Source organism: Oncorhynchus masou, chromosome 9 (assembly GCF_036934945.1).
Source record: "Oncorhynchus masou masou isolate Uvic2021 chromosome 9, UVic_Omas_1.1, whole genome shotgun sequence".
In the NCBI taxonomy this organism is placed as follows: Eukaryota; Metazoa; Chordata; class Actinopteri; order Salmoniformes; family Salmonidae; genus Oncorhynchus; species Oncorhynchus masou.
Window position 1 is genome coordinate 60,994,358 of NC_088220.1, and position 27,953 is coordinate 61,022,310.

Genomic DNA, 27,953 nt, shown 5'->3' on the forward strand with positions numbered 1-27,953 from the left:
GGAGCGAGACAGGGAGGTAGGGGGAGCGAGACAGGGAGGTAGGGAGGGAGCGAGACAGGGAGGTAGGGAGGGAGCGAGACAGGGAGCTAGGGAGGGAGCGAGACAGGGAGCTAGGGAGGAGCGAGACAGGGAGGTAGGGAGGGAGCGAGACAGGGAGGCGAGACAGGGAGGCGAGACATGGAGACAGGGAGCGAGACAGGGAGCGTGGGAGACATGGAGACAGGGAGCGAGACAGGGAGCGAGACAGGGAGGGAGCGAGACAGGGAGCGAGACAGGGAGCGAGACAGGAGGTAGGGAGGGAGCGAGACAGGGAGGTAGGGAGGGAGCGAGACAGGGAGAGAGACAGGGAGCGAGACAGGGAGCGAGACAGGGAGCGAGACAGGGAGCGAGACAGGGGTAGGGAGGAGCGAGACAGGGAGGTAGGGAGGGAGCGAGACAGGGAGAGAGACAGGGAGCGAGACAGGGAGCGAGACAGGGAGGTAGGAAGCGAGACAGGGAGGTAGGGAGCGAGACAGGGAGCGAGACAGGGAGGGAGGGAGGTAGGGGGAGCGAGACAGGGAGGTAGGGAGGGAGCGAGACAGGGAGGTAGGGAGGGAGCAGAACAGGGAGGTAGAGGGAGCGAGACAGGGAGCGAGACAGGGAGCGAGACAGGGAGCGAGACAGGGAGGGAGGGAGCGAGACAGGGAGGTAGGGAGCGAGACAGGAGCGAGACATGGAGACAGGGAGCGAGACAGGGAGCGAGACAGGGAGCGAGACAGGGAGACAGGGAGCGAGACAGGGAGCGAGACATGGAGACAGGGAGCGAGACAGGGAGCGAGACATGGAGACAGGGGGAGAGACAGGAGACAGGGAGGTGGGAGAGGGAGGGAGGGAGACAGGGAGCGAGACAGGGAGGTAGGGAGGGAGCGAGACAGGGAGCGAGACAGGGAGCGAGACAGGGAGCGAGACAGGGAGGCGAGACAGGGAGGAGACAGGGAGCGAGACAGGGCGGAGACAGGGAGAGACAGGGAGCGAGACAGGGAGCGAGACAGGGAGCGAGACAGGGAGCGAGACAGGGAGCGAGACAGGGAGACAGGGAGCGAGACAGGGAGCGAGACAGGGAGGAGACAGGAAGGTAGGGAGGTAGGGAGGGAGCGAGACAGGGAGCGAGACAGGAGCGAGACAGGGAGCGAGACAGGGAGCGAGACAGGGAGGGAGACAGGGAGGAGACAGGGAGGAGACAGGGAGGGAGGGAGCGAGACAGGGAGGGAGGGAGCGAGACAGGGAGCGGACAGGGAGCGAGACAGGGAGGTAGGGGGAGCGAGACAGGAGGAGCGAGACAGGGAGGAGGGAGACAGAGACAGGGAGCGAGACAGGGAGCGAGACAGGGAGCGAGACAGGGAGACAGGGAGCGAGACAGGGAGGTAGGGGGAGCGAGACAGGGAGCGAGACAGGGAGGTAGGGAGGGAGCGAGACAGGGAGAGAGACAGGGAGGTAGGGAGGGAGCGAGACAGGGAGAGAGACAGGGAGGTAGGGAGGGAGCGAGACAGGGAGCGAGACAGGGAGGTAGGGGAGCGAGACAGGGAGCGAGACAGGGACGAGGGACAGACAGGGAGCGAGACAGGGAGCGAGACAGGGAGCGAGACAGGGAGCGAGACAGGGAGCGAGACAGGGAGGAGACAGGGAGCGAGACAGGGAGGTAGGGAGAGCGAGACAGGGAGGTAGGGAGGGAGCGAGACAGGGAGGTAGGGAGGGAGCGAGACAGGGAGCGAGACAGGGAGGTAGGGAGGGAGGTAGGGAGGGAGCGAGACAGGGAGGTAGGGAGGGAGCGAGACAGGGAGCGAGACAGGGAGCGAGACAGGGAGCGAGACAGGGAGCGAGACAGGAGCGAGACAGGGAGCGAGACAGGGAGCGAGACAGGGAGCGAGACATGCAGACAGGGAGCGAGACAGGGAGCGAGACAGGGAGCGAGACAGGAAGGAGGGAGGTAGAGGGAGCGAGACAGGGAGCGAGACAGGGAGCGAGACAGGGAGCGAGACAGGGAGCGAGACAGGGAGCGAGACAGGGAGGGAGACAGGGAGGAGACAGGGAGGGAGACAGGGAGGGAGACAGGGAGGGAGGGAGCGAGACAGGAGGGAGGGAGCGAGACAGGGAGCGAGACAGGGAGCGAGACAGGGAGGTAGGGAGCGAGACAGGGAGGGAGCGAGACAGGGGGAGGGAGACAGCGAGACAGGGAGCGAGACAGGGGAGCGAGACAGGGAGCGAGACAGGGAGGTAGGGAGGGAGCGAGACAGGGAGCGAGACAGGGAGGTAGGGAGGGAGCGAGACAGGGAGAGAGACAGGGAGGTAGGGAGGGAGCGAGACAGGGAGCGAGACAGGGAGGTAGGGAGGGAGCGAGACAGGGAGCGAGACAGGGAGGTACAGACAGGGAGCGAGACAGGGAGCGAGACAGGGAGCGAGACAGGAGCGAGACAGGGAGCGAGACAGGGAGCGAGACAGGGAGGTAGGGAGCGAGACAGGGAGGTAGGGAGGGAGCGAGACAGGGAGGTAGGGAGGGAGCAGACAGGAGCGAGACAGGGAGGTAGGGAGGGAGGGGAGCGAGACAGGGAGGTAGGGAGGGAGCGAGGGGGAGCGAGACAGGGAGGTAGGGAGGGAGCGAGACAGGGAGGTAGGGAGGGACGAGACAGGGAGGTAGGGAGGAGCGAGACAGGGAGCTAGGGAGGGAGCGAGACAGGGAGCTAGGGAGGGAGCGAGACAGGGAGGTAGGGAGACAGGGGGAGCGAGACAGGGAGCGAGACATGGAGACAGGGAGCGAGACAGGGAGCGAGACAGGAGCGAGACAGGGGAGACAGGGAGCGAGACAGGGAGCGAGACATGCAGACAGGGAGCGAGACAGGGAGCGAGACAGGGAGCGAGACAGGAAGGTAGGGAGGGAGCGAGACAGGGAGGTAGGGAGGGAGCGAGACAGGGAGAGAGACAGGGAGCGAGACAGGGAGCGAGACAGGGAGCGAGACAGGGGTAGGGAGGGAGCGAGACAGGGAGGTAGGGAGGGAGCGAGACAGGGAGGAGACAGGGAGCGAGACAGGGAGCGAGACAGGGAGGTAGGGAGGGAGCGAGACAGGGAGCGAGACAGGGAGCGAGACAGGGAGGAGGGGAGCGAGACAGGAGGGAGGGAGGTAGGGAGCGAGACAGGGAGGTAGGGAGGGAGCGAGACAGGGAGGTAGGGAGGGGAGCGAGATAGGAGCGAGACAGGGAGCGAGACAGGGAGCGAGACAGGGAGGTAGGGAGGGAGCGACAGGGAGGTAGGGAGACAGGGAGGGAGCGGAGGAGAGACAGGGAGGGAGGGAGGGGGAGCGAGACAGGGAGAGCAGGGAGGGAGCGAGACAGGGAGCGAGACAGGGAGTGAGACAGGGAGGTAGGGGCGAGACTGGGAGAGGGAGCAGGGAGCGAGACATGGAGACAGGGAGCGAGACAGGGAGCGAGACAGGGAGCGAGACATGGAGACAGGGAGCGAGACAGGGAGCGAGACATGGGAGGAGCGAGACAGGGAGCGAGACATGGAGACAGGGAGCGAGACAGGGAGCGGACATGGAGACAGGGAGCGAGACAGGGAGCGAGACAGGAAGGTAGGGAGGTAGGGAGGGAGGGAGACAGGGAGAGACAGGGAGGTAGGGAGGGAGCGAGACAGGGAGCGAGACAGGGAGAGACAGGGAGCGAGACAGGGAGGAGAGGGAGCGAGACAGGGAGACAGGGAGCGAGACAGGAGCGAGACAGGGAGGGGGAGCACAGGGAGCGAGACAGGGAGCGAGACAGGGAGCGAGACAGGGAGCGAGACAGGGAGCGAGACAGGGAGCGAGACATGCAGACAGGGAGCGAGACAGGGAGCGAGACAGGGAGCGAGACAGGAAGGTAGGGAGGTAGGGAGGGAGCGAGACAGACAGGGGAGCCGAGACAGGGAGCGAGACAGGGAGCGAGACAGGGAGGGAGACAGGGAGGGAGACAGGGAGGGAGGGAGCGAGACAGGGAGGGAGGGAGCGAGACAGGGAGCCAGGGACAGGAGGGAGGGAGCGAGACAGGGAGCGAGACAGGGAGGAGAGGGAGCGAGACAGGAGCGAGACAGGGAGCGAGACAGGGAGCGAGACAGGGACGAGACAGGGAGCGAGACAGGAGGTAGGGAGCGAGACAGGGACGAGGGGAGAGACAGGGAGCGAGACAGGGAGGAGACAGGGAGCGAGACAGGGGGCGAGACAGGGAGGTAGGGAGGAGCGAGACAGGGAGCGAGACAGGGAGGTAGGGAGGGAGCGAGACAGGGGAGCGAGACAGGGAGTAGGGAGCGAGACAGGAGCGAGACAGGGAGCGAGACAGGGAGCGAGACAGGGAGCGAGACAGGAGGTAGGGAGGGGAGCGAGACAGGGAGGTAGGGAGGGCGAGACAGGGAGGTAGGGAGGGAGCGAGACAGGGAGGTAGGGAGGAGGTAGGGAGGGACAGGGAGCGAGACAGGGAGGTAGGGAGGGAGCGAGACAGGGAGCGAGACAGGGACGTAGGGAGCGAGACAGGGAGGTAGGGAGCGAGACAGGTAGCGAGACAGGGAGCGAGACAGGGAGGTAGGGAGAGAGACAGGGAGCGAGACAGGGAGGTAGGGAGGGAGCGAGACAGGGAGGGAGGGAGCGAGACAGGGAGGGAGGGAGCGAGACAGGGAGCGAGACAGGGAGCGAGACAGGGAGCGAGACAGGGAGGAGACAGGGAGCGAGACAGGGAGCGAGACAGGGAGCGAGACAGGGAGCGAGACAGGGAGCGAGACAGGAGCGAGACAGGGAGCGAGACAGGGAGCGAGACAGGGAGGGAGACAGGGAGGGAGACAGGGAGCGAGACAGGGAGGAGACAGGGAGGGAGACAGGGAGGGAGACAGGGAGGGAGACAGGGAGGGAGGGAGCGAGACAGGGGGAGGGAGCGAGACAGCGAGGGACAGGGAGCGAGACAGGGAGGTAGGGAGCGGACAGGGAGCGAAACAGGGAGGAGGGAGCGAGACAGGAGGGAGCGAGACAGGGAGGGGAGAGACAGGGAGGAGCGAGACAGAGGGAGACAGGGAGCGAGACAGGGAGCGAGACAGGGAGCGAGACAGGGAGCGAGACAGGGAGCAGGGAGCAGACAGGGAGGTAGGGAGGGGAGCAGGAGGGAGCCAGACAGGGGAGGTAGGGAGGGAGCGAGACAGGGAGGTAGGGAGGGGAGCCAGGGACAGGGAGGACAGGGAGCGAGACAGGGAGCGAGACAGGGAGCGAGACAGGGAGGTAGGGAGGAGCGAGACAGGGAGCGAGACAGGGACGAGGGGAGAGACAGGGAGCGAGACAGGGAGAGACAGGGCGAGACAGGGAGGTAGGGAGACAGGGAGGTAGGGAGGGAGCGAGACAGGGAGGAGGGACGAGGGAGCGAGACAGGAGCGAGACAGGGAGGTAGGGAGGGAGCGAGACAGGGAGGACAGGGAGGACAGGGAGACAGGGAGAGACAGGAGGTAGGGAGGGAGCGAGACAGGGAGCGAGACAGGGAGGGAGCGAGACAGGGAGCGAGACAGGGAGGTAGGGAGGGAGCGAGACAGGGACAGGGAGGAGACAGGGAGGTAGGGAGCGAGACAGGAGCGAGACAGGGAGCGAGACAGGGAGGTAGGGAGGGAGGGAGGCGAGACAGGGAGGTAGCGAGGGGAGGGAGGAGACAGGGAGCGAGGGAGCGAGACAGGGAGCAGACAGGGAGACAGGGAGCGGGGAGCGAGACAGGGAGCGGAGACAGGGAGCGAGACAGGACAGGGAGGGAGGTAGGGAGGGAGGTAGGGAGGGAGGGAGAGAGGACAGGGAGGTAGGGACGAGACAGGAGGGAGGCGAGACAGGGAGCGAGACAGGGAGACAGGGAGCGAGACAGGGAGCGAGACAGGGACGCGAGACAGGGAGCGAGACAGGGAGCGAGACAGGGAGGTAGGGAGGGAGCGAGACAGGGAGGTAGGACAGGGAGGTAGGGAGGGAGCGAGACAGGGAGGTAGGGAGGGAGCGAGACAGGGAGGTAGGGAGGGAGCGAGACAGGGAGACAGGGAGGTAGGGAGGAGCGAGACAGGGAGCGAGACAGGGAGGTAGGGAGGAGCGAGACAGGGAGCGAGACAGGGAGCGAGACAGGGAGGTAGGAGCGAGACAGGGAGACAGGGAGACAGGGAGGTAGGGAGAGAGACAGGGAGCGAGACAGGGGCGAGACAGGAGCGAGACAGGGAGGTAGGGAGGGAGCGAGACAGGGAGGGAGGAGCGAGACAGGGCGAGACAGGGAGCGAGACAGGGAGCGAGACAGGGAGGAGACAGGGAGCGGGAGGGAGGTAGGGAGGGAGGTAGGGAGGAGGTAGGGAGGGACAGGGGTAGGGGCGAGACAGGGAGGTAGGGAGCGAGACAGGGAGGTAGGGAGCGAGACAGGGAGGTAGGGAGCGAGACAGGGAGACAGGGAGCGAGACAGGGAGCGAGACAGGGAGCGAGACATGGGACAGGGAGCGAGACAGGGAGACATGGGAGCGAGACAGGGAGCGAGACAGGGAGCGAGACAGGGAGGGACAGGGGTAGGGAGGGAGCGAGACAGGGAGGTAGGGAGGGAGGTAGGGAGGGAGCGGACAGGGAGCGAGACAGGGGGCGAGACAGGGAGCGAGACAGAGGGGTAGGGAGGGAGCGAGACAGGGAGGTAGGGAGGGGAGCGAGACAGGGAGACAGGGAGGTAGGGAGGGGAGCGAGACAGGGAGGTAGGGAGCGAGACAGGGAGCGAGACAGGGAGGAGGGAGCGAGACAGGGAGGGAGGGAGGTAGGGAGCGAGACAGGGAGGTAGGGAGGGAGCGAGACAGGGAGGTAGGGGAGGAGCGAGATAGGGAGCGAGACAGGGAGCGGGAGACAGGGAGAGACAGGGAGCGAGACAGGGAGGTAGGGAGGAGCGAGACAGGGAGGGAGACAGGGAGCGAGACAGGGAGGGAGACAGGAGGGAGGGAGGTAGGGAGCGAGACAGGGAGGGAGGGAGCGAGACAGGGAGGACAGGGAGCGAGACAGGGAGGTAGGGAGCGAGACTGGGAGGGGGAGCGAGGGAGCGAGACATGAGACAGGGAGTCATGGAGACAGGGACAGACAGGAGCGAGACAGGGAGCGAGACATGGAGACAGGGAGCGAGACAGGGAGCGAGACAGGAGACAGGGGAGCGAGACAGGGAGCGAGACATGGAGACAGGGAGCGAGACAGGGAGCGAGACAGGAAGGTAGGGAGGTAGGGAGGGAGGGAGACAGGGAGCGAGACAGGGAGGTAGGGAGGGAGCAGACAGGGAGCGAGACAGGGAGCGGGAGCGAGACAGGGAGCGAGACAGGGAGCGAGACAGGAGCGAGACAGGGAGCGAGACAGGGAGCGAGACAGGGAGCGAGACAGGGAGACAGGGAGACAGGGAGACAGGGAGCGAGACATGGAGACAGGGAGCGAGACAGGGACATGCAGACAGGGAGCGAGGGACAGACAGGGAGACAGGGAGGCGAGACAGGGAGCGAGACAGGGAGCGAGACAGGGAGACAGGGAGGAGACAGGGAGCGAGACAGGGGGAGCGAGGGGAGGGAGCGAGACAGGGAGGTAGGGAGCGAGGTAGGGAGGGAGGAGCGAGACAGGGAGGGAGGAGGGAGCGAGACAGGGAGGAGGGAGGGAGCGAGACAGCGAGACAGGGAGCCAGACAGGGAGCCAGACAGGGAGACAGGGAGCGAGACAGGGAGCGAGACAGGGAGGAGACAGGGAGGGAGACAGGGAGGGAGACAGGGAGGGAGACAGGGAGGGAGACAGGGAGGAGACAGGGAGCGAGACAGGGAGCGAGACAGGGAGCGAGACAGGGAGCGAGACAGGGAGCGAGACAGGGAGGGAGACAGGGAGGGAGACAGGGAGGGAGACAGGGAGGGAGACAGGGAGGGAGGGAGCGAGACAGGGAGGGAGGGAGCGAGACAGGGAGGAGCGACAGGGAGCGAGACAGGGAGCGAGACAGGGAGCGAGACAGGGAGCGAGACAGGGAGGGAGAGACAGGGAGCGAGACAGGGAGGTAGGGAGGGACGAGACAGGAGGGAGACAGGGAGGGAGGGAGCGAGACAGGGAGGAGACAGCGAGAGGGAGCGAGACAGGGAGGAGACAGGGAGCGAGACAGGGAGCGAGACAGGGAGGTAGGGAGAGACAGGGAGCGAGACAGGGAGAGGGAGGGAGCGAGACAGGAGAGGGAGGGAGCGAGACAGGGAGGGAGGGGAGCGAGACAGGGAGCGAGACAGGAGCGAGACAGGGAGCGAGACAGGGAGCGAGACAGGGAGGTAGGGAGGGAGGTAGGGAGGGAGGTAGGGAGGGAGGTAGGGAGGAGCGAGACAGGGAGGTAGGGAGCGAGACAGGAGGTAGGGAGCGAGACAGGGAGGTAGGGAGCGAGACAGGGAGGTAGGGAGCGAGACAGGGAGACAGGGAGCGAGACAGGGAGCGAGACAGGGAGCGAGACATGGAGACAGGGAGCGAGACAGGGAGCGAGACATGGAGACAGGGAGCGAGACAGGGAGCGAGACATGCAGACAGGGAGCGAGACAGGGAGCGAGACAGGGAGAGACAGGAGGTAGGGAGGGAGCGAGACAGGGAGGTAGGGAGGGAGGTAGGGAGGGAGCGAGACAGGAGCGAGACAGGGCGAGACAGGAGCGAGACAGGGAGGTAGGGAGGGGAGCGAGACAGGGAGAGACAGGGAGAGAGACAGGGAGCGAGACAGGGAGGTAGGGAGGGAGCGAGACAGGGAGGTAGGGAGGAGACAGGGAGGAGACAGGGAGGGAGGGAGCGAGACAGGGAGGGAGGGAGGTAGGGAGCGAGACAGGGAGGTAGGGAGGGAGCGAGACAGGGAGGTAGGGAGGGAGCGAGACAGGGAGGAGAGGGAGCGAGACAGGGAGCGAGACAGGGAGCGAGACAGGGAGCGAGACAGGGAGGTAGGGAGGGAGCGAGACAGGGAGGTAGGGGCGAGACAGGGAGGAGACAGGGAGGGAGGGAGCGAGACAGGGAGGGAGACAGGGAGGTAGACAGGGAGCGAGAACAGGGAGCGAGGGAGCGAGACAGGGAGGTAGGGAGCGAGACAGGGAGGAGACAGGAGCGAGACAGGGAGACAGGGAGCGAGAGGAGACAGGGAGCGAGACAGGGAGCAGACAGGGAGCGAGACATGGAGACAGAGCGAGGACAGGAGGACAGGGAGCGAGACATGGAGGGGAGCGAGACAGGGAGGGACAGGGAGCGAGACAGGAGGTAGGGAGGTAGGGAGGGAGGGAGACAGGGAGCGAGACAGGGAGGGGGAGGGAGCGAGACAGGGAGCCAGGGAGGGAGCGAGACAGGGAGGGAGGGAGCGAGACAGGGAGGGAGCGAGACAGGGAGCGAGACAGGGAGCGAGACAGGGAGACAGGGAGCGAGACAGGGAGACAGGAGCGAGACAGGGACAGGGAGCGAGACAGGGAGGACAGGGAGGCAGACAGGGAGACAGGGAGCGAGACAGGGAGCGAGACAGGAGGAGACAGGGAGCGAGACAGGGAGCGAGACAGGGAGAGACAGGGAGGAGACAGGGAGGGAGACAGGGAGGTAGGGAGCGAGAGGGAGGTAGGGAGCGAGGTAGGGAGGGAGGGACGAGGACAGGGAGGTAGGGAGCGAGGTAGGGAGGGAGGGAGCGAGACAGGGAGGAGGGAGGGAGCGAGACAGGGAGGGAGGGAGGGAGGGAGCGAGACAGGGAGCCAGACAGGGAGGGAGACAGGGAGCGAGACAGGGAGGGAGACAGGGAGGGAGACAGGGAGGAGACAGGGAGCCAGGGAGGAGACAGGGAGGAGAGGGAGCGAGACAGGGAGCCAGGGAGCGGACAGGGAGGAGACAGGGAGGGAGACAGGGAGGGAGACAGGGAGGGAGACAGGGAGGGAGACAGGGAGGGAGACAGGGAGGGAGACAGGGAGGGAGACAGGGAGGGAGACAGGGAGGAGACAGGGAGGGAGACAGCGAGACAGGGAGGGAGGGAGCGAGACAGCGAGACAGGGAGCGAGACAGGGAGCGAGACAGGGAGCGAGACAGGGAGCGAGACAGGGAGCGAGACAGGGAGCGAGACAGGGAGGTAGGGAGCGAGACAGGGAGGTAGGGAGCGAGACAGGGAGACAGGGAGGTAGGGAGGGAGCGAGACAGGGAGGGAGGACAGGGAGGGAGGGAGCGAGACAGGGAGGGAGGGAGACAGCGAGACAGGGAGGACAGGGAGCGAGACAGGGAGCGAGACAGGGAGCGAGACAGGGAGGTAGGGAGGAGCGAGACAGGGAGCGAGACAGGGAGGTAGGGAGGGAGCGAGACAGGGAGCGAGACAGGGACGTAGGGAGGGGAGCCGAGACAGGGAGCGAGACAGGGAGGGAGACAGGGAGCGAGACAGGGAGCAGACAGGGAGAGAGCGGGAGACAGGGAGGTAGGGAGGGAGCGAGACAGGGAGGTAGGGAGGGAGCGAGACAGGGAGGTAGGGAGGGAGCGAGACAGGGAGCGAGACAGGGAGGTAGGGAGGGGAGCGAGACAGGGAGCGAGACAGGGAGGTAGGGAGGGAGCGAGACAGGGAGCGAGACAGGGAGAGCGAGGGAGGGAGGAGACAGGGAGCGAGACAGGGAGGTAGGGAGGGAGCGAGACAGGGAGGGAGGGAGCGAGACAGGGAGGGGGAGCGAGACAGGTAGCGAGGTAGGGAGCGAGACAGGGAGCGAGACAGGGAGCGAGACAGGGAGGTAGGGAGAGAGACAGGGAGCGAGACAGGGAGGTAGGGAGGGAGAGACAGGGAGGGGAGGGAGGGGACGAGACAGGGAGGGAGGGAGCGAGACAGGGAGGGAGGGAGCGAGACAGGGAGGGAGGGAGCGAGACAGGGAGCGAGACAGGGAGCGAGACAGGGAGCGAGACAGGGAGCGAGACAGGGAGCGAGAGGGAGCGAGACAGGGAGGGAGACAGGGAGGGAGACAGGGAGGGAGACAGGACAGGGAGACAGGGAGGAGGCAGGGAGGGGGAGACAGGGAGGGAGACAGGGAGGGAGACAGGGAGCGAGACAGGGAGGGAGACAGGGAGGGAGACAGGGAGGAGACAGGGAGGGAGACAGGGAGGGAGACAGGCAGGGAGACAGGGAGGGAGACAGGGAGGGAGACAGGGAGGAGGAGGGAGCGAGACAGGGAGGGAGGGAGCGAGACAGGGAGGGGAGCGAGACAGGGGGAGCGAGACAGGGAGGTAGGGAGAGACAGGGAGCGAAACAGGGAGGTAGGGAGGAGCGAGACAGGGAGGGAGCGAGACAGCGAGACATGGAGCGAGACAGGGAGCGAGACAGGAGAGGGAGGGAGCGAGACAGGAGCGAGGGAGAGAGGTAGGGAGGGAGCGAGACAGGGAGCGAGACAGGGAGGTAGGGAGGGAGCGAGACAGGGAGAGACAGGGGAGGGAGGGAGGGAGCGAGACAGGGAGCGAGACAGGGAGGGGAGGGAGGGAGGGAGCGAGACAGGGAGGAGCGAGACAGGGAGGTAGGGAGGGAGCGAGACAGGGAGGGACAGGGAGCGAGACAGGGAGCGAGACAGGGAGCGAGACAGGGAGGGAGGGAGCGAGACAGGGAGGTAGGGAGGGAGCGAGACAGGGAGGTAGGGAGAGCGAGACAGGGAGAGACAGGGAGGGAGGGAGGGAGCGAGACAGGAGCGAGACAGGGAGGCGAGACAGGGAGCGAGACAGGGAGGTAGGGAGGGAGCGAGACAGGGAGGACAGGGAGGGAGGGAGGGAGCGAGACAGGGAGCGAGAGGGAGGGGAGGGAGCGAGACAGGGAGCGAGGGAGGGAGACAGGACAGACAGGGAGGACAAGGAGGTAGGGAGGGAGACAGGGAGCGAGACAGGGAGGGAGCGGGAGCGAGACAGGGAGGTAGGGAGGGAGCGAGACAGGGAGGGAGGGGCGAGACAGGGAGGGAGCGGGCGAGCCAGGGAGCGAGGAGCGAGACAGGGAGAGACCAGAGCGAGACAGGGAGCGAGACAGGGAGCGAGACCGGGAGCGAGGAGGAGACAGGGGAGCGAGACCAGAGAGCGAGGGAGAGCGAGACAGGGAGGAGACAGGGAGCCAGCGAGACAGAGGGAGCGAGAGGGAGAGAGGGAGGAGAGACAGAGCGAGACAGGGGAGCCAGCGAGACAGCGAGACGAGACAGGGAGGGAGCGAGACAGGGAGCGAGACAGAGAGGTAGGAGGGAGGTAGGGAGGGAGGTAGGGAGAGAGCGAGACAGGGAGGGTCGAGAGGAGAGGGAGGAGACAGAGGAGCCAGCGAGACAGAGGGAGACAGGGAGCCAGCGAGACAGAGGGGAGACAGCGGGAGACAGAGCGAGACAGAGGAGGGGAGCGAGCCAGAAGAGTGGGAGGGAGGGAGAAGAGCCAGCGAGACAGAGGGAGGGAGCCAGAGACAGAGGGAGCGTGCCAGAGAGAGAGGGGAGCAGAGGGAGGGAGCCGAGAGGGAGACAGAGAGAGGGGAGGAGCCAGAGAGAGGGAGGGAGCCAGAGAGACAGAGGGAGCCAGAGAGAGGAGCGAGCCAAGAGAGAAGGAGCCAGAGAGGGAGGGAGCCAGAGGGAGGAGGAGCCAGAGAGAGACCAGAGAGAGGGAGCCAGAGCCAGACAGAAGGGAGGGAGCGAGACAGAAGGGGAGCCAGAGAGGGAGACAGAGAGAGAGAGGGAGGGAGAGAGAGAGGGAGAGAGAGAGAGAGGGAGAGAGAGAGAGGGAGAGAGAGGGGAGGGAGAGAGGGGAGGGAGAGAGGGAGAGAGAGGGAGAGAGGAGAGAGGGAGGGAGAGAGAGGGAGAGAGAGAGAGAGGGGAGAGAGAGATAGGGGAGAGAGATAGAGGGAGATAGGGGGAGATAGAGGGACAGAGAGGGAGAGAGGGAGAGAGAGGGAGAGAGAGGGAGAGAGAGAGAGAGAGAGAGAGAGAGAGCCAGAGAGAGCCAGAGAGAGCCAGAGAGAGCCAGAGAGAGCCAGAGAGAGGGAGGGAGCCAGAGAGAGGGAGGGAGCCAGAGAAAGGGAGGGAGCCAGAGAAAGGGAGAGAGGGAGGGAAACGAGCGAGACGGGGGGTAGCGAGCGAGCGAATCCTGACCTGTTCACCGGACGTGCTACCTGTCCCAGACCTGCTGTTTTCAACTCTTTAGAGACAGCAGGAGTGGTAGAGATACTCTTAATGATCGGCTATGAAAAGCCAACTGACATTTACTCCTGAGGTGCTGACTTGCTGCACCCTCGACAACTACTGTGATTATTATTATTTGACCATGCTGGTCATTTATGAACATTTTAAGATCTTGGCCATGTTCTGTTGTAATTTCCACCGGCACAACCAGAAGAGGACTGGCCAACCCTCATAGTCTGGTTCCTCTCTAGGTTTATTCCTAGGTTCTGGCCTTTCTCTGGAGTTTTTCCTAGCCACCGTGCTTCTACACCTGCATTGCTTGCTGCTTGGGTTTTAGACTGGGTTTCTGTTCAGCACTTTGAGATATCAGCTGATGTACGAAGGGCTATATAAATACATTTGATTTGAGGGGGAGAGAGAGTAGGAGCGATCGAGACAGACAGAGGGAGCGAGAGAGAGAGGGAGCGATCGAGACAGACAGAGGGAGCGAGAGAGAGAGGGAGTGATCGAGAGAGACAGAGTGAGCTCGGTCACCGTCATGAAGAAGTGGTGGGTTTAAATAGACCACAAGGAGCCAGACAAGAAGGTTCCAGTGAAGTTACAACATACTTCTGGGTTTGTGAGTTTACCCCTCCATAAAAAGTGATCCAGAAATCAAAACAGTATCCCAATTCCATAGACAGATTATGTGGAATTAAAATGTTGTTTGGTGTGAATCTTGACGTCAGATTTACACGATCATCTTGTGATCATCTTGTGATGATCTTGTGATCACTCAAATCCACTTCAAGGAAAGAAATTCAAACACTTTGCAGAACTAAAAATGTGTGTGTGGGGGGGGGTGTCAAAAAAAGAGAAGAACTTTCTTGGTGTTTTCCTCAGGAACGACGACTGGACAAACTGACAGGACGTGTTGAAAATACACTCATTACACTCAGACAGAATGAAAAGATGGGATGTCGCTGACTGCATCCCAAATGGCACCTCATTGTCTATTAAGTGCAATTCTTCTGATCAGGGCCCCCATGTGGCCAGAAGTAGTGCACTAAATAAAGAAAAGGGTGCCATTTGATGTTGTCTTGAGCCAGGACAGAGCAACAACAGAGCATGCTGGTAGGTAGGTAGTGAGGAGGGAAACTCACCATGGAGTTTTAATGGCAAAACATCCTGCCCCAAAGAGGTAAGGTCTTCATGGGGGAGGGAGAGACACACAAAGAAGAGATAGATGGAAAAACCATTATTAGCCAGTCAGACACTTTTCAACTTACATTTTTGACCTGTCTGTTTAAGCGTACAAGACACATAAAGCAGGAAGCAAACTGTCCGTGTTAGAATTGATCTGAAACCTGGGACCTACCTCAACAACTCAGACCATTCTGTAAAGTGCAGTACCATACGTTTGGTCGAGGACGTGTGTGTGTGTGCTTGTCTCAGTGTGTGTTGTACCATACGTTTGGTCGAGGACGTATGTGTGTGTGCTTGTCTCAGTGTGTGTTGTACCATACTTTTGGCAGAGGAAGCGTACTAGCATACTTTTCCTTTTAGCTATTAATCAACTTTTTTTCTTCTTTCTTGTCTTTCTTTTAAGGAAAGAGTATGAATAAGTAATACAAAGTACTGACGATAAATCATGGTATGCTGTTCAGACATTGGAACAAGGCATTTCAATTTTTATATACATCTTAACCCTTTACACTCGCGGGAATTGGCCTATATGGACACGGCTAAATTGAAATGTTTCTTCCAGAAGAAATATGAAAAGTATATGCATAAGCATGGTAGCAATTTAAAGGTAAGAGTTTAAAGATTATGGGAAAATTATTAGACCAAACAGTTCACCTGACACAAGAATCCAAACATTACACTGCTGATTGTGTGCTTTTCTCCGTATTTGTTCGGAACAAAAATACTAGTGCTACATTGAGTAACATGATAAGAATATTCCTGGAAAATACCTTGTGGGTTTATGGATAAGGTTTACTGCAGCACAATTACTTTGTTTGAGAAGAACATCATATGTCTGGATATGACTTTTTACGGGTGAGTGTGAATTTGTTTGTGAATTGTCTGAGTATTCGTGTGTGTTTGCAAGCGTCTGAGGGTGTGGGCAAGTGTGTGTCCGGTGGTCTTTTTTTGAGTGTGTGTGTATTCCCCGGGCCAGTGTTTACGAGCCATTAGGAGTGGGAGTGTGTTCCTGTGTTTACCCTGCATGTTCAGAGATAGTGACAGACCTCTGTAAACAGTTTACAGTAAACAGACTTTTCCCCACAGTAATAATGGCCAGATGAGACTGAACTTTGTCCCTGAACACAGCAAACCACATCAGTACGGCAGTAACTCTCAAATGGCACCCCATTCCCATTATAGTGCACAACTTTTGACCAGAACCCTATGGAGCCTTGTCAAAAGTAGTGCACTATATAGGGTGCCATTTGGGAGGTAGTCAAGGCCACTGGCCAATCAAAGCATGGCACGCCACTTCTTTTTATTATCTGCTGCGGAGGGACGGGGTATCTGTCTGAATCTCTCCAGACTAGCACGGCACTGTGTGTGTGTAGAGTAGTAGGGCAGTGGACTATCTGCATTAGCCCAGAGATATGTAGGAGAGAGGTGGAGAGAGGGAGGTGGAGAGAGGTGGAGAGAGGGAGGTGGAGAGAGGGAGGTGGAGAGAGGGAGGTGGAGAGAGGGAGGTGGAGAGAGGTGGAGAGAGGGAGGTGGAGAGAGAGAGGTGGAGAGAGAGAGGTGGGGAGAGAGAGGTGGAGAGAGAGAGGTGGAGAGAGAGAGGTGGAGAGAGAGAGGTGGAGAGAAGTGGAGAGAGGAGGATGGAGAGAGGAGGATGGAGAGAGGAGGAGAGAGATGGAGAGAGGAGGAGAAAGGAGGAGAGAGATGGATAGAGGAGGAGAGAGGAGGAGAGAGGTTACTTAGACAAAGAGAAACAAAGAAACAATATAAAACAAAGTCAACTTTTTACTGAGGTGGTCATTGGGAGACTGGAGACTACTGTTGAGTGGAGACCAGTGTTTTCCTTTTAAGGAAGAGACCTTGGTCTGAGTGGATGGACTTTGGGTGAGCAGTGTAATGGCGGTGGGGGTCCTGTTATGTTGGCTCAAACACATTTTAGCCAGTAGACAAACAGCATGGTTAAAGGGTAAGCTGGTGGCTAGACAAACAACACGGTTCTCCGGTAGCTAGCCTAACAGCAGGACATAGGGTCAGTTTAACAGGACCAGTGTGTCTTGGCTATGCTAACTCTAGTCCTGTTATGTTTGTTCGAACACATTTAGCCAGTAGTCAAACAGCATGGGCCGGAAGTTACACAGATATCCAAAAGCTAGTGGCAAGCCTAACAGCATGGATAGGGTTTAGCCAGTACCTAACATAACAACACGGGCATGGGTTCAATTACATTCAAAAGCTAGCCAACCAGCATGGGCGGGGGGGGGGGTGTAGTTCAACATCTTAACATGACCATGACCATCGGGCCTTGGCCTTAATTGGGCCTTCACTGGCACTGGGAGGCTGGCATCGCTGATGTACTTTACCCCCATGTGAAGCACTTAAACACGGGCACCCTGCTAGCCTCCTGCTGGGTGAATGGATGGTGGCTGATAGGATACAGATAGATAGTGTTACAGGTCTCAATGGAACAAGGCTTTACCGGATCTTGGGTAAAAAATAATGCATGTAGCACTTTTTCTTATTTCTAATGACATTTGATATAGAGTATAGGCAGTGTTTTCCACACTTTTTTTATATTTTATCTTTATTTGCCTCGGCAAGTCAGTTGAGAACAAATTCTTATTTTCAATGACTGCCTAGGAACAGTGGGTTAACTGCCTGTTCAGGGGCAGACAGATTTGTACCTTGTCAGCTCGGGGGTTTAAACTTGCAACCTTCCGGTTACTAGTCCAACGCTCTAAGTACATAGAGTAGCTAGCCAAATAAAACAAGTAGCCAGCCAGGCACCCCTGTGGGGGGGGGTTGAAAAATATTGCCATAGGAAGTCTATTTTGGTGGCCTCTGGTACATTCTAATGCGTTGATTCCATCTGAAATACACAGCGAAATGACTGAATACTTTGCCTCCCAGATTGGAGAAATGAGTTGTGGTATTGTGTAGAATGACATAACATTGGATGAAGTCAGTTGTTATAGATATTGTCTAGGTCTATTTGATCAGGACTATTTTATAAAACACCTTTCATACTGAGACGTTTCCTCGACAACTTTAGCATCCCGCCAACTTTTTACACCTTTTGTTTATATCTGAAAAGGTGTTGCCAGTATTAAAGCCTAAACTTTTATTTCTTCAAACCAACCTAGTCATGATTGCAGTAAAGGTCTGCCTTCATCTTAGTATGAAACGCAGCCGTAATGCTGAGGCAGCATTGGCATGCACTACGTTCTTCAGTTCTTGATGGTCCCATCTCTTTGCATTGTCCTTCACACTGTTTTCTTAAGCACAACTAGATGGATCCATAAAGAATAACTGTGGGAATAAATATCACTGAATGACAAAAATATTGGAATAAAGTAGAATAATGCAATTGAAGGCATCAAATTGTTGCTCAACGCTTATTGAAACTCCCAAAGTCATCCAATAGTTATAATACATTTCAAGCAATAGCCTACCAGTGTGTGGTCAACTATTTCAGCAACATTTGGCACTGTTTTGAGACTAGCTTGGGGACTCCATTTGGGTATTGGTTAGGCTACAATTAGGCTGTGGAAACGTTAGCTAAATTGAGGTGAGTGCTGCTCATGATCATCTTACTGGCTCATTTACTAGCACTGATTAGCACAGTGTCCCGGCATGCTATGTGGCTTAACAAGTAGATTATGTTGCTCTTCACTCAGTCGTTTAGTAGCCAGGGCTACTCTCAAACAAAAGCCTGTAATTTGTCAATCGATGTGATTTTGTTTGACTGAATCTCTGTCTGAATATTTGGTTAATTCTCCGGCTGGGCAAATAAATAGAGGTGGTATAGGACATTATTCGTTTGCTCATCAATCACTGAGCAGAAACATTTAGCATGCTATAGTGTTGCCTAAATCAAGTGTATGCCTATTATTTTGCTCAATCGCATATAGGCAACTCCAAAAGCCCTCGGAGGTCGTGAAATATGAACACGCTTTTGAAAATATAGATCACTATCACGATGGTATCATGATGAAGATACTCTCAATGTAAGACCCTATTCACGAGCATCATGCCACTCCTCCATGGAAAGACATTAAACTGCAACCAGAGATCTGTATATAATGACAAGATGCTTATGTCTCCACCCTAACGTTGTCCCAAAGGCAGGTGACACTCTTAGGTACAAAATATGCTCATAGACACGCATTGGGCTCATTTTGGAGAGACTCACCTCTTCCTCTTTGCTGTTTCTCCCGGTCATAAGTCGGCGTGCTAATGGAAAACACTGTAAAAGCCCTACTTATATAAAAATAGATTGTCTCCAAACGTGCTAGCTAATGCTCGCATTACGACTCTGTTGAGAACACACAGAAACACTAAGAATCAAAGCTGGCGAATGGCTGGATAGAGAGGAACAGCGGATGAGGGGAGAGAGAGAGAGAGAGATCGTGATAAATCGACCTGGGAGGTTAGCGACCCCACTCCCATGGAGTAATCGTTCACACATTCAACTCTTAACCCGTGGACCTTAACGCTGCTCCGCTAGTGCCATTAAAGAGAGAAGAGGGTGATTTGTGCAAATGGTTTAGCGTGTGACGCGTTCCACACGCAGTGCTGTGTGTGCTGAAGGCCTGGTGCCACAATGCTCGCGAGCTGCTGTTTTGCTCTTAAAGCCCATGTCTCCTCAGTGCTTTTCTCATTAGAGCTCTAACAGACAATGGGCTGGCAGGTGGCTCGCTGCTCCAACTGTACACACGTATAATAGTCATCTGTTCTGCCTGTCTGTGGAAGGTCAGGAGGGCACCTCTCTCAGTTTCTCTTGCTCTCTCCATCTCTGTCTGCATTAGAGGAGAATAACCATCAGTGGGATTCACACCAGGTCATTTCATTTCGTCGTTTCATTTCAAACACGTGTTGCAAATTCTCTGTCTGAGTGCGTTTCAGCTTTGAGCATACTTTGCTAGCTATACAATCCAGGATTGAAACAACCAAAACATTAAAATGTTAAAAAGCTACCCAAGGCCTCAAATGATAGTGCTCGTTTCTCTAGCTGTGTTCGAATACCCATACTAACATACTGTATACTACATACCTAATGAGTATATACTACACACTATTAGTTCATTTTAGTATACTGTAAACCAGGGGTGGGAACTCCAGTTCTCAAGCGCATGATTGGCGTCACACTTTTTCTCCATCCCTAGAAAACACAGCTGATTAATCAAATGTCATTCTAAACTGAAGATCATGATTAGTTGATTATTGAAGTCAGGTTTGTTAGCTGGGGCAAAACTGTGATGTCAATCAGGCCCACAAGGACTGGAATTGCCCACCTCAGTTGTAAATGAAAGGTAGGTATCGTTTCAGTTGAGCGTACTAGAGCTAGATTCGCCTGTCTACCGGAAGTTGATGCTGCTGCTATGCACAGTGCGCTCTGGGCGTGGTAAATCCAGAGCTCTGTCAGATTGTCCTTTCATAAATTTGGAGTGTTCATTGCGCACACTGGACGCTCTAGCCGAGGAGTAGTGTTGTTCCGAGCGTTCAACGGCAGTGAAGCACCAAAGCAAACTGGCTAACGTTGGCTAGTTACTTATAGACACAAATTTACATTTACATTTAAGTCATTTAGCAGACGCTCTTATCCAGAGCGACTTACAAATTGGTGAATTCACCTTCTGACATCCAGTGGAACAGCCACTTTACAATAGTGAGGTGAGAGACAGAAATGACACAGAACACCTCACGCTGACCATTTTACAAACCCTAGCAGAGTTGATTACGCTGTTTTTGTTGCCGACACCGGCCATATTCAACGGGTGTTGAGCATTCGTAAATGAATCAGTTATTCAGCGCGAGGATGCTCTGAAATCGGAGTAGATTGCCAGAATGAAGAATGCCCATTGAAACGCACAATGACGAAACCCCTTAGCTTAGAATGATGTGAATAATAGTAGCCAACTAATGTTAGGTATCTACGGCTATAATGCATTGTGGTTCGTAAGGATAGCATAGCTAACAAATTGTCAGCCAACATAACGTGTAACATAATTTACTTGAAAAGTCATTACTTTATTTCTTAACCTTTGTCATAATTAGTTAAAGCAATGAATTTGTATCCACCTTCGTCGGACTTCGGCTGCATATTTTCCGTCATTTTCATCAAATCTGAAAATGTTGTGAAGCCACGCCCATTTTTGGAAGAATTGCATTATGGGCCCTAAAAGCACAGAAATAGTGCCCACCACTTTTGGCATAGTAACTATATCTATACTATGACCAATAAGCATACTCTATACATTCAATTCACATCACAAATAGTAGGGTTAGTGCGGTTAGTATGAGTATCCGAACACAGCTTCTGTCTCTCAGACTTCTGCCAAATATGTCCGACAGCAAACCAGGGGTCATGTGGGGGTCACTTCCTCCACCATTCTCACTGTACTAAAGACCTGGGTTCATATAGTATTTAATTGAGCTTTCTTTGCCCAATGGTCCCAAAACTACAAACCCTGCCCATCCGGATCTATAGCAATGCTCACTCAAACACACAAAAAACAAATACTATCTGAACCCATGTACACAGTGGGGAGAGAGCCCACATCCCTGTAGTGACTTTGAGGAGTCCCAGAGTCTTGGATCCAGCTCTGTCTATCTGCTCCCTAACCCTGGAACCCTGCCCTCGTCTGGAGGAGGTTATCGGGGCAGGATGCTGTGCATCACAGGGGGACATCCCATCTCCTCTCTTCCCCTCCCTCCAAACACAGAAACAACCGGGAAACAACTCTGACAGAGAGGGGGGGTCCTTTCTCCTCCCTTACTCCTAATGGCTTGTTCTGATGGAAGCAAACTGTTGAAAGTCTGGCCTTTTTTAGTCTATCGGCTCTTCTCTATGCCGATAGTCACTCAAAATAGCAAAACTGCTGCTGTGCCAGCCGCCACTGACTGGCTAAACCACGAGCACTGCACAATGCCGAGGAATGTCTCGCTGGGAAAATCAGAAGCAAGCTAGCTCATTCTCCAACAGAAAGGTGCAGATTCAGAACTTGATAAATTGACAGTGACCAAAATTGAACTCCTGCTGCAAATATTGAGTTAATTCACTAATAATAAGACTTGTGTCAACGTGCCAAGACATGAATGCAATAAGAAAGCTAGCTAGCTCGTTGCCCAAATGTGACCTGTTAGCAAAGATTACTATAACTAATCCTTTAATCTGTGTTCTATTCTAGCTAGTTGGCTAGATAAACATAGGAGCTAATCGTCAACATAGCTAGCTAACGGTAGCTGGTTATAATTTTGAACATGCACCATTTTGGGCAACGAGCCATCTTAGTGTAAAGTTAGCTATTTACTGGTGTGCCAATCTGACCAGCCACAATCGCATCCTTAAATTGACAGTTGATAGTTGGATTAGATGGTTGTCGCAATAGGGGAAGGAGGAAGTGTTTTAAAATGCCTAAATAAATGTTGGCAATAGGTTTAGCTACCTAAGAATCTTCCTGAATGTTTATGGACCAAGAAAGCTGTAGATCAGCGTGTGTGTGTGCGTTCTCAATAAAACAGAACGTGCATAGTTTCTTCATCTGTTTTCCTACCCTCACTCTCTTTGTTAGATATTACGTGCATTAATGGCTTGGTAGCACATTTTGTTGCCATTGACCTAGTTAGCATAGTAGCAGAAGGCAAATAGACCGTTTGTAGCAACATAGACTCATCCAAAACAAGCTCAATAACTCACTGCATGCACACACTCTAATTGAGTATGCGTTCACCTGTATTGTGAGTATGCCTACACCATCTTCATTTGCCCAGTTAATCAAGAGATGTACCATTCAAATAAAAGTATTATCATTATGTTGTTAAGTATTAAGATTGGTATAAACAAAGTCAAATGTAGTGTTTGATTTTAAAATTGATGCATTAATGCATACATGTCCATCTTCGGGAAATTGTGTCATCCAAATGTTCAAATGTCACGATACTGAATATATCGGCCATCCACTTACTTAACCCCCAAAAAATCCATATCGGTCGTTCTCTGTTAGGAATGACTGGTCAGGTCCCCTAGGAGAGCATAAAGTAGGTTGGAATAGGACTGGTGCTCTGTGTGGAACAAAGACTGTGGTGGCTTCCTCCAGGAGCACTCTGCGGGGCAGAACAAAGACTGTGGTAGCTTCCTCCAGGAGCACTCTGCGGGGCAGAACAAAGACTGTGGTAGCTTCCTCCAGGAGCACTCTGCGGGGCAGAACAAAGACTGTGGTAGCTTCCTCCAGGAGCACTCTGCGGGGCAGAACAAAGACTGTGGTAGCTTCCTCCAGGAGCACTCTGCGGGGCAGAACAAAGACTGTGGTAGCTTCCTCCAGGAGCACTCTGCGGGGCAGAACAAAGACTGTGGTGGCTTCCTCCAGGAGCACTCTGCGGGGCAGAACAAAGACTGTGGTAGCTTCCTCCAGGAGCACTCTGCGGGGCAGAACAAAGACTGTGGTAGCTTCCTCCAGGAGCACTCTGCGGGGCAGAACAAAGACTGTGGTAGCTTCCTCCAGGAGCACTCTGCGGGGCAGAACAAAGACTGTGGTGGCTTCCTCCAGGAGCACTCTGCGGGGCAGAACAAAGACTGTGGTAGCTTCCTCCAGGAGCACTCTGCGGGGCAGAACAAAGACTGTGGTGGCTTCCTCCAGGAGCACTCTGCGGGGCAGAACAAAGACTGTGGTAGCTTCCTCCAGGAGCACTCTGCGGGGCAGAACAAAGACTGTGGTGGCTTCCTCCAGGAGCACTCTGCGGGGCAGAACAAAGACTGTGGTGGCTTCCTCCAGGAGCACTCTGCGGGGCAGAACAAAGACTGTGGTAGCTTCCTCCAGGAGCACTCTGCGGGGCAGAACAAAGACTGTGGTGGCTTCCTCCAGGAGCACTCTGCGGGGCAGAACAAAGACTGTGGTAGCTTCCTCCAGGAGCACTCTGCGGGGCAGAACAAAGACTGTGGTAGCTTCCTCCAGGAGCACTCTGCGGGGCAGAACAAAGACTGTGGTAGCTTCCTCCAGGAGCACTCTGCGGGGCAGAACAAAGACTGTGGTGGCTTCCTCCAGGAGCACTCTGCGGGGCAGAACAAAGACTGTGGTGGCTTCCCCCAGGAGCACTCTACGGGGCAGAACAAAGACTGTGGTAGCTTCCTCCAGGAGCACTCTGCGGGGCAGAACAAAGACTGTGGTGGCTTCCTCCAGGAGCACTCTGCGGGGCAGAACAAAGACTGTGGTGGCTTCCCCCAGGAGCACTCTACGGGGCAGAACAAAGACTGTGGTGGCTTCCTCCAGGAGCACTCTGCGGGGCAGAACAAAGACTGTGGTAGCTTCCTCCAGGAGCACTCTGCGGGGCAGAACAAAGACTGTGGTGGCTTCCCCCAGGAGCACTCTGCGGGGCAGAACAAAGACTGTGGTAGCTTCCTCCAGGAGCACTCTACGGGGCAGAACAAAGACTGTGGTGGCTTCCCCCAGGAGCACTCTGCGGGGCAATGGTGTGTGTGATGCACTGGAGTGCGTTGCAGACAGACAGGCAATGAGAATGTAGGTTAACCAGCTGGTGTGTTGCTCTGCCACTCTGCCAACGGGTATCTGCTCACACAGGTGTAAATACAGCTGCCGGATTTCCCGTTCGCACGCACACACAGCCGGCTACACAGACAAACAGATGGTGCCTGGATACTCCTGTGCAAGTCTGTGTGAACGCACTTGATATCACCCCTCACTTCAAGGGCCCAACCTGCCGCCTGTGTGTGTGTGTGTGTGCGTGCGTGTACATGCAGGGGGTCTGGTGCAGGGTAGGAGAGGGATGCACAGCTGCCTGTCTAGCTTCATTAGCTCGCCCCTGACGTCCTCTCTCTGGTAGTGGAAGGCCAGACAGATGGAAAGATGGGAGTTAAGGATGGACGGACAGCTATGTTTAATGTACAGGTTTGACTTGAGTAGGACAGGAGCATTTTTTTAGTGACTTTGCTGTTGTTTTTACTTGAATAGATAGAGTAGAGAAGAGAACTGGTGAAAAGGTTGTACATGTCTATTTGAGAGTGAAAGGATACTGGCACACTGACTGACAGAGAGACAGACAGAAATGGTAAAGCAGCCGATCAGTTTTAATTCAAAACATTTCAACTAGCCAGTTTAGGTGTTATCCTCCAGAAGGATGACCTGCCAGTTACACTCTCAAATCTCTCCTTTCTACCTACTGTGTTTTGCTAAGTAGGGCATTATGCAAAAAGAATAGGTTTTCCTTTCACCATAAAACAAATTCCTTGTAATAATCGTGCAGATGAATCAAACTAATGATGGTGTGTTTCTAACCACCAGGCTCAGATGTCGAGTGTCTTTATACACAACTGAAGTGATCTAATATCATTGGGAAGAAACCCCAGTTGCCTGCTGCTTCCATCATCACAACATGTCCCATTCAAACATGACAGGAAAATGACATTTAAATGAAAATATTAAAATCCAGCCATAATTATGATGCCACCTGTATGTAAATGAAGTTCACAAGGTGCAGTCTCTCTCCTCTGACTCACCGCCTCTTAAAACTACAGACTTAGTCATAGCGTGACTGACCAAGGGAGAGGAGCAGGAGAGGACACACTGACACGCACAGATACTGCCTGATAGAGAGACCCACTGGGTAATGTTTCCATAGCGACATGTAGCTATACTGTAGTGTAGCTGTACATAGAGACAGACTGGCAACATACTCCAAACAAGGCTGGATATAATATAATGTGGATGTTTCTTGCAAATCCAATGGGTTCATAACAGATACAGATGAACAGCAAACATGGAACATGATCAATGGCGGTGGCCAAAGGAGGACAGACTGAGTCGTAAAGGCTACTTCAGATCAATAGTAGTGAGTAGTTAGATGGACAGAATGTGAATGGTACAGGCTTGGTATACAGTAACAACACATGGCTGGATGCAGGGCAGGAAGACTCACCCGGAGCGCTTGGTCATGTTGCCCAGGGTCATGGGCTGTTTGATCTGTGCCAGGGGCAGCACTATGGTGAGGCTGGGCAGAGGGGACAGACGAGGGTTACCCATGTTGTTGTTGGTGAAGTTGTTGTACAACTCCTGGCTGGTAAGTTTCGCTGCACAAAGAGAGAGAACATATTTTATACACGTCCTATTTTATAGTCCAAGTCTAATACTCTGAAAGTAACCATTCAAAACTTCAATGAATGATGAAAAATATATCCTGAAGTCCCCCCCCCACAGACACCTGCGGTCCAAGGCCTTGCAGGAGCCATGGCCCTGATTGGAGGTAACCAGCTAAAGATGCGGCGCCTCTGAGCAACAAGTACCCAGTAGGTTAATCAGACCTAATCAACAGGACTCACACACACCTCTCTCATCTGAGTGGAGCCCAAGCTAAACACAATCAGGCCACGTCAAAGGGCACCACATCTAACGGCCTCAAAGAGCTACAGAGAGGGAGCATGTTGTTTGAGAATGACAAACACACACACAAAGACTTGATGCTTGCTCACTGCAGGCTTAGTTGACTTCGAGAATGTGTCCCTTGCTCTCTCAAACTGTGCAAATACATTACATTTAAGAACTAATTGTACATTTCAAAGTAGTAATGTAGAATACATTCATTCCTATGAGTACAACTGTTGCATGTTTATTTTTATTTCACCTTTATTTAACCAGTTAGGCCAGTTTACAACTGCGACGTAGCCAAGATAAAGCAAAGCAGTGTGACTAAAACAACACAGAGTTACACATGGGATAAACAAATGTACAGTCAATAACACAATAGAAAAATCAATATACAGTGTGTGCAGATGTAGTAAGATTAGGGAGGTAAGGCAATAAATAGGCCATAGTAGCAAAATAATTACAATTTAGCATTAACAATGGAGTGATAGATGTGCAGATGACGTGCAAGTAGAAATTCTGGGGTGCAAAAAAATAATATGTGGATGAGGTAGTTGGGTGGGCTGTTTACACATGGGCTGTGTACAGGTGCAGTGATCAGTAAACTGCTCTGACAGCTGATGCTTATAGTGAGGGAGATATACAGTGGGGCAAAAAAGTATTTAGTCAGCCACCAATTGTGCAAGTTCTCCCACTTAAAAAGATGAGAGGCCTGTAATTTTCATCATAGGTTCATTTCAACTATGACAGACAAAAAGAGGGAAATAAATCCAGAAAATCACATTGTAGGAATTTTAATGAATTTATTTGCAAGTTATGGTGGAAAATAAGTATTTGGTCACCTACAAACAAGCAAGATTTCTGGCTCTCACAAACCTGTAACTTCTTCTTTAAGATGCTCCTCTGTCCTCCACTCGTTACCTGTATTAGATGCATCTGTTTGAACTTGTTATCAGTATAAAAGACACCTGTCCACAACCTCAAACAGTCACACTCCAAACTCCACTATGGCCAAGCCCAAAGAGCTGTCAAAGGACACCAGAAACAAAATTGTAGACCTGCACCAGGCTGGGAAGACGGAATCTGCAATAGGTAAGCAGCTTGGTTTGAAGAAATCAACTGTGGGAGCAATCTTTGGAGGGAGTTGAAAGTCTGTGTTGCCCAGCAACAGCCCCAAAACATCACTGCTCTAAAGGAAATCTGCATGGAGGAATGGGCCAAAATACCAGCAAGTGTGTGAAAACCTTGTGAAGACTTACAGAGAACGTTTGACCTCTGTCATTGCCAACAAAGGGTATAAAACAAAGTATTGAGATAAACTTTTGTTATTGAACAAATACTTATTTTCCACCATAATTTGCAAATAAATTCATTAAAAATCCTACAATGTGATTTTCAGGATTTTTTTTCTCATTTTGTCTGTCATGGTGTAAGTGTACCTATGATGAATATTACAGGCCTCTCTCATCTTTTTAAGTGGGAGAACTTTCACAATTGGTGGCTGACTAAATACTTTTTTGCAGTTCGTTCCAGTCATTGGCAGCAGAGAACGGAAAGAAAAGGCGGCCAAAGGAGGAATTGGCATTGGGGATGACCAGCGCAATATACCTGCTGGAGCGTGTGCTAGAGGTGGGTGTTGCTATGGTGACCAGTGGGCTGAGATAAGGTTGGGCTTTACCTAGCAAAGACTTACAGATGACCTGGAGCCAGTGGGTTTGGCGACGGGTATGTGGCGAGGGCCAGCCAACGAGAGCAAACAGGTTGCAGTGGTGGGTAATATATTGGGCTTTAGTGACTAAATGGATGGCACTGTGATAGACTCCATCCAATTTGTTGAGTAGTGTTGGAGGCTATTTTGTAAATGACATTGCCGAAGTCAAGGATCTGTAGGATAGTCAGTTTTACGAGGGTATGTTTGGCAGCATGAGTGAAGGAGGCTTTGTTGCGAAATAGGAAGCCGATTCTAGATTTAATTTTGGATTGGAGATGCTTAATGTGAGTCTGGAAGGAAAGTTTACAGTCTAACCAGACACCTAGGTATTTGTAGTTGTCCACATATTCTAAGTCGGAACCGTCCAGAGTAGTGATACCAGTCTATTAGGTGTACGTTAAATATACCAGACATTTTTACAGTGAAAACCAATGTCTCAGGCAGGTGCCTCTGTCCACCACACCATACCTGGTTTCACCAACGTCTCAGGCAGGTTCCTCTGTCCACCACACCACACCTGGTTTTACCAACGTCTCAGGCAGGTTCT

At 54.8% G+C, this 27,953-nt stretch overlaps 1 protein-coding gene across 7 annotated transcripts in view; it reads right to left on the reverse strand.

Moving 5' to 3' along the window:
* Positions 1 to 27,953, reverse strand: part of LOC135546378 (BCAS3 microtubule associated cell migration factor-like) — a 363,062-nt gene that overhangs the window by 248,031 nt on the left and 87,078 nt on the right. For 6 of the 7 annotated variants that reach the window (XM_064974752.1, XM_064974747.1, XM_064974746.1 and 3 more), the window contains 2 exons: positions 25,253 to 25,403; positions 14,284 to 14,328 (listed from right to left, as the gene is read on the reverse strand). In XM_064974752.1, coding sequence (XP_064830824.1) covers positions 14,284 to 14,328; positions 25,253 to 25,403 — 196 coding nt within the window. The remainder of the gene's footprint in view (positions 1 to 14,283; positions 14,329 to 25,252; positions 25,404 to 27,953) is intronic. The other variant, XM_064974748.1, reaches the window with a different exon arrangement.